The sequence below is a fragment of the Rhipicephalus sanguineus genome, unplaced genomic scaffold (assembly GCF_013339695.2).
Source record: "Rhipicephalus sanguineus isolate Rsan-2018 unplaced genomic scaffold, BIME_Rsan_1.4 Seq364, whole genome shotgun sequence".
Taxonomy (NCBI): Eukaryota; Metazoa; Arthropoda; class Arachnida; order Ixodida; family Ixodidae; genus Rhipicephalus; species Rhipicephalus sanguineus.
In genome coordinates, this window is record NW_023615105.1 from 1 (window position 1) to 6,433 (window position 6,433).

Sequence of the window (6,433 nt, forward strand, 5' to 3'; positions counted from 1 at the left end):
GCGTATGTGTATAAATGAACATTTCAGGTAATGGAACTACCGCGCCACTCTCAGTCAAGTAACCTACCTGTTACCCCATCACTACTTCTTTTTGGCCGAGTTGGTTCATTACGGAGCAAGGTTACCTTCATGCTGCTGCCTGCATGCATGGGCGTCGGCAGGATTTTGTTTTGGAGGGAGCAATGTTGCTTCGCGGCTGGGGGATGGAGGCGATATTGTGTGGCTCGGGTGGGGGGCAAGTACTGGTTTGGCTTGGGTTGGGTGGGGGGAGGGTGGGAGTGCCCTTGCACTGCTCTACCAACGCCCGTGCCTGCATGTATAAAATTGCATTAAAAAAAAACATTCTGACAATATAAATGTCGAGTTTGTAATAATAGTAATTGGTGGGGTTTTACGTGCCAAAACCGCGATATGATTATGAGGCACGCCGTAGAGGAAGGCTCCGGGAATTTCGACTACCTGGGGTTCTAACTTGCGTCTAAATGTAAGTTCACGGCCCTCAGCATTTTCGCCTCGATCCAAAATGCAGTGATTCCACTCCTGCGCCAACTGCGCCAAAGTGCGCCAAATTGTATTTACTGCGCCATCCTGATAATATCGACGAAATTTGCGCCAAACTGCGCCAAAGTCTCGTGTTTGGGGGCGTCTATCACCGGCAATCGCACCGCCGGCGCGTCAGAACATGTGCAGCTCGATCTTGGGGCTGCTAATAAAGTCGCAATCATGGACCAAGAATTATTCCGCTGAATAAATAGCGCTCGAGCGTGCGTCCCGAGTAAGCCACGATGCCACGCACGGTGCCGACGCAGCTTCTGTTCTGCAAGTCGGCTCGACAGCAAAACGCGCTCTTCGCAGAGGCTCGTGACGTCTAGGCCTATCGGTAGCGAAAAAGTGCGACGGCGATTCATCGGCGGACGTCGTCTGTTCCAGAAACGCTGCTGATAGCTCGTTTCAAGCGTCGCACGGCACGTAAGGAAAGCAATGTTCAGTATAACTATACATGAGTGCCGCTAAAATGTCTGTCACTTCTGTTTCCGGACATCGCGGAATGAAATCTGGGATCGCTCGCAGTAGATATGGGACAATATCGAATTTCTTGCTTCGCGTTTATGGAAGAGCACGGAAACGGTGGAAACGCGTTGACACTTTTCCTCAGATATACTTTATCCATGGATCTTCATCCAGAACAGCTTTTCGTAACTCCTTCCGGCAGCACGTCCGAGTTTGTAATCACTCTGCGGTAAATACCCCCTAAAAGGCCCTGCCCTTTCGAGCTCACGCGCTAGGGTTCCAACTCGAATTTTTTGCTTGCTTTTTTTAAAATGTCATCTCATTAGTAAAATCATATCTCCTGGTCGGAGCAGCCGCAAATGCGCAGCTGTCAGTAGCAGGCCCGTCGCTGACGGCCACAGTGAAGCGGCTACGCCATGTTACACGTCCGCCCCTCGCTTTCGGGGGTCAATAGCTAACCGTTAAAAAAACTCAGTTTCGCTTAAGAGCGAAGCAATGAATGCGATATCAAAAAAATTTATTGTGAAACGAAGTAAGACTAGCAGCTAACTTTTTTGGATCCGATCTCGCGTAACTCAACAAAACGCTGGTTTAAGGGAATATGGCCCCTCCAAGAACCGAAGCGTTTTCTTGCTTTGAGTTATCTAAATGCGAAGTAAGCGTTGAGAGCATAGCAAGTTTACGAGCCGTCTCCTGATGCCTCGAGATAGCGCGCGCGCAAGCGACTGCGCCCTTCGAACGATGCGCCCCCCCCTTCCGCTCCCCTGGCGCGTTCCTTCATGCTCCTTACGAAAGACGGGGGGGGGGGGGTGGCGTTTCCTCTCTGTTTGATGAGCAATCGATGGCAGGCCCGCACGCGGGAAGATGTTATCTCATGCGCTGTCCGTGCGGCGGAGACAGACGGCCGGCTAGTTTAATCTCCGCTTCAGCCGCGTTCGTCGCCAACGCTCGAGAGCTTTTACCCGCGGCTAGAATGTGCGTGGTGATGTTATTGATTTGGACTTTATACGGAAAGTTACGGCAACGGCGACGGCAAAAATCCGCCGAGAGTGTCCATATAATTGCTATCGCAAGGGTCAATGTACGGGGCACATTTTGCGCCCCCCCCCCCTCTTAGGTGATTAGGGGGGGCTCCCCCCCTGCCCCCCCTGTGCGCACGCCTATGCTCCTGAGATGATTTTTTCCATGAGATTTGCAATGAATAGAAATATTTCTAGCCTTCATAAGAGCCCCATAATAATACTCAGGTGCTTGAATGTTAATGCAATATGCTTCTCTATTGCACTCCAGGATGTAAATTCGCTGCTCCAAAGGGCTCCCAGATGCAAAATTATCTGCTCCAAAGTGCTCCAAGATGAAAATTTTGCTGCTCCAAAGTGCTCCAAAACGGAAATTTTGCTGCTCCGAAAATTGCTCCAAATCAGAAGTCCTCGGTAGCATCACTGAAAATGCGGCCGGGATTGAACCCCCGACTTAGAGTCAGCAGCCGAGCACCGTAGTTGGCAAGTTGGCAAAGTAGGCAAGTTGCCACCTGATGGCTTTTTGGCACAACACTGACATGGCTGTGCGTGCCAACCGAACTTTCATAGAACTATTGTCGTCAGTAAGAGCCGGTCCGATATCACTAGGCTAATCATTGAAGCCGAACAAATTGATCATTTTGGTGACGCCTGTGTTAGTAATCCCTCTCTGTCTCTTAGTGCCAAAGAGTTAGTTTCTGCGCATGGGTCGTTGAATTGCCTGTCTTAGCCGTTTCAGTCCTGTTTTCTATCTCGTAGAGATAAGTTTCTCTGTTCTCTATCATTACTGTTCTTGTGGTCTTATAAAGTGTTCATGTGACTGTCGTGCGCAAAGTGCTATATGAGTCGGCAGGTGAAATAAATAAACCATTGTTGTTAGTAGCGCCAGTGTGTGTACGTTTTTTTTTCTTTCTTTTGTCCGTGTCTTTTTTGCGCTATCTCTTCAAGTATGATGAACCAACAAGCCCGCATCGCCACCCGAGCGCCGTAGCCACTGTACTCCGTGCCATATATAGTAATTCCACGAAAATGGACAATGTCAAACATCTGCACTACATAACATCGAATTATGCCCTGGCGCATATTTTAGGTGTATAAATATTCTTGTCTTCGCGTTTATTTCTTTACCACGAGCATTGTATTGAGGTTTTCGCGTCACGAGAACATCTTTCGAGCGTAGTTAAGGAAGCGCGATGATCAAACGGCTGCCCAAGTTGAAGTAACGATCAAGTTGAAACCTGTTTCCGGTTCACTCCGCTGGTATAGGAAAACGCAGACTGGCCGCCATACGCAACCCTTCCGCATGACTTCTTTTTTTAACTATGTCCGTAGACATGCATTTACGACTCGGTAATGAGACTGTGGCGCTCGAACGTCCTGCGCCCACGTAACCAGGTGGAGGTGATAAGCCCAGCTCTTTTTTACGAGGTTATTCACCCCTATGCAGCAATTAACGTTCGCGTTATCGCTAAAGTCGAAGAACTGTGCGAGTTGTACGTGTGCGCATGTCGAGAGAAAACAAACGTTGTTTTGGACTGTAGATAATTATGCAAAATCAACAGGGCCATTGTTCGCGGAGTGGTTTTAAACGATACCGAGCCGCGCTGGCGTGCTTCCGACGTGGCACTTCACGCTGCCGGCCTCGTTTTGTTTTTTTTCTCTTCTCCCGTAGCGACAAGAGGGATGACCGCGATTAACTTCTCGTTGGCGCTGGAAACGCCGCGGTGCTAATCTTCCTTAATCCTCCTTTGGGGCTTCGAACGTTTCGAGTTGGTTAGCTTCGCTTACGGAAGTCATTTGACACGTGGAACATAGGCGCAGGCGGGCCGTCGTTGGCGGCTGCGAAGAATGCGAGTGCCTCATTTAGTGCACAACGGAAGTAAGGCTTTGGCCGCCTTTACCTCGAATAATGGACGGTTTTTATTTTCTTCTGCCTTTTTAGCACTGGCTACTGCCAGCCAGTAGAGGCTTTAATCCGTCTTACAAGGAATTCAAAACAATATACTCCAACATTTAGCGACCCCCTGACATGCACTAAAGCACACCAATTTCAGAGACTCTTCTACGATGCGGCGCCATGCTATCTATATTTCAGATGATCTAATAGCGTGGACAAACCGCAGTAAGAATAAAAAGACACTAAAAGAAAGAAATGCATTCGTGCTTCGTCCTGTGTAGTAAGAATTTACTAAATAATGGCGTTGACTGTCAAAGAAAACACTTCATAAGGCACTTCCGGGAAAATCAACATGCGCGCTATTTCACTTTTCCTTTTAAACCGCAACAACCGGTTTCTTGCTACTATACCTACGTCACTGGACTTCATTTCTAAGTGACCGGTGGACTACGTCTTTGCACGAGTTTCGCCATACTCAGCTGGCTGCTGCGAAAAGAAGATACAATACTGCAGGTGTGACCAAGCAGACAAACCATAGCGTGCTTACATTAGAGCTTAGGTTGTTCGCTTACGTTACAGTGCTGTTTAGCAGCTATCTTCTTTGCGAGTGACCCAGCTCAGATTTCGTAAAGGCGCGATGTAGCGAACGGAAAGTTGGTGGCAATGCGCTCAATCGACTAAGAAACTGAACGAGTGAAATTCATCCAGACCCTGTAGCTTCCCTGCCAGGACTGGTAGTTTATTCCATATCGAATAATGGATATCGTCATTGTCGGCCTTTTGATCTGCAAGGCCGCCCTCGTAATAACCTCAGACACCTAGCGCACACCGTCCCGGTCATGGCGGAGCACTCCAGGTGCGCCGTAGGCAGCGGTACCCCACGTATATGGCGCGCCCTTCCTCAGGCGCCGCGTTCTTCTGCTCTTCATTGACGGATCGGGCAGCGTGAGCAAGTCGCTGCGAATGTTAGTCTTCCCCGCAAGGATGATGTGCGCACTGGGGCTGGAGTGGTGCACTTCCGTCCTTCCCGACTTCGTGTTGTTGTTCAGGAAGTCGGGTGAGTCGATGCTCAAGCACGTCAAGACAACGTCTCTGTCCTGGTACGACAGAGGTCGCAACCGGTCATGGTCCTCCTGACCCGCCGTGTCCCATAAGGCCAGTTCGACCTGGACGTCGATGACGGTGACGTAGTTCTCGAAGGTGGGGTGCAGACACGCCTCCGGAAGCAGACCTTGGCTGAAGACGATCAGGAGACACGTCTTACCGCACATGCCGTCTCCGACGATCACTAGCTTTTTCTGATAGATGCCATGTGTGACATTTCACCACAATAGGATCCAGAATGCGCTCGTTCTGGGCGGTCTTCTTCTTCTTCCTTATCTCTTACGAACCTTCCTGCAACTTACTTTCACAAAGAATTCGCAAGGTTCATCCTGAACAATGCAGTTTAACGTCCCAAAGTATTCCCTTGGTTACGAAAAACACCTTATGCGGGATTTATGACTTTATTATTATTTTTTTTTGCCGCCTGGACTTTGTTCAAAGAACGCTAGGCGGCTGCGGGGGTATTAATAGCTTGCAGTGACGAGATGAGACGAAGAGAACGATGTTAGGAGGGACCAACTTTATTAACTACAGTGTAGCCAATTCAACTTGTGGACTATGAGCCAGTTACCTGGCCTCAATTGGTCGATGGGTCGGGCCTGTGGCGTGATGGCTCAACTCACTGCGGAGATTGGTCATGACTCTGGCCTTACCTATAGTTAGGTTTCTAATATGGTCTCATACTGTAATTCCAAAACTTCTTCGTCTTCCTCTTGTACTGCTAAAAGCAGCTATGTATCTACTCAAAGCAGCTCATCTTTCTCTCTTCTATGGAATCCTACTTCGTAGAAAATGGCGCACAGCCCGCGCAACGACGTATTTCATAGCCGAAAGGTTGCTTAAGGATGTTAAACTCATTTGTTGAGTGTGAGCTATAAAGTCGTGCTTTGCTTTTTCAAAGGAAGCTTGCAAGCGGTAAAAGAAGAAGAAGACCGCCTGGAGAATCGGCGCATATCGGATCCTACCGAAGCAATACCACAGATCCATGGCGGTAATCAGAGGAATTCCACGGTTCATCACAGGCGGTGAGGTGGGCAACGGATGTCCCCTGATCGTCTTCAGCAAGGATCTGCTTTCGGCGACCGCCATCGCTGTCTATACGTCACCGCCACCAATGTCGACGGCAGCCAGGTAAAGCTGGCCTTGTGGGACACGCGGGGCAACAGAACTACGTCGGGTTGCAGCTATCGTCAAACCGGGACGGGATCCTGACGTGCTTCAGCATGGACTCCCCCGACCCACGGAGAAGAACGCAGAGTTCGGGAAGCCGAAGGTTCGCCACTTCTGCCCCAGCATGCCCAACTTCCTTGGGTGAACAAGACTCTTCGCAACCACCGGCTCTCGCTGGAATATCCGGCCATGACGAAGCCGGAGCACGTGGCGCTTGAGGAAAGACGCCCCA

General features: G+C 49.6%; 1 protein-coding gene across 1 annotated transcript; it reads right to left on the reverse strand.

The window, feature by feature from the left end:
• Positions 1 to 4,745: 4,745 nt before the first annotated feature.
• LOC119377135 (rho-related GTP-binding protein RhoA-B) lies at positions 4,746 to 5,198 on the reverse strand. The gene has a single exon (XM_037646726.1). It carries the CDS (start codon positions 5,196 to 5,198, stop codon positions 4,746 to 4,748), a length of 453 nt encoding a protein of 150 aa, XP_037502654.1.
• Between the last annotated feature and the right edge of the window lie 1,235 nt (positions 5,199 to 6,433).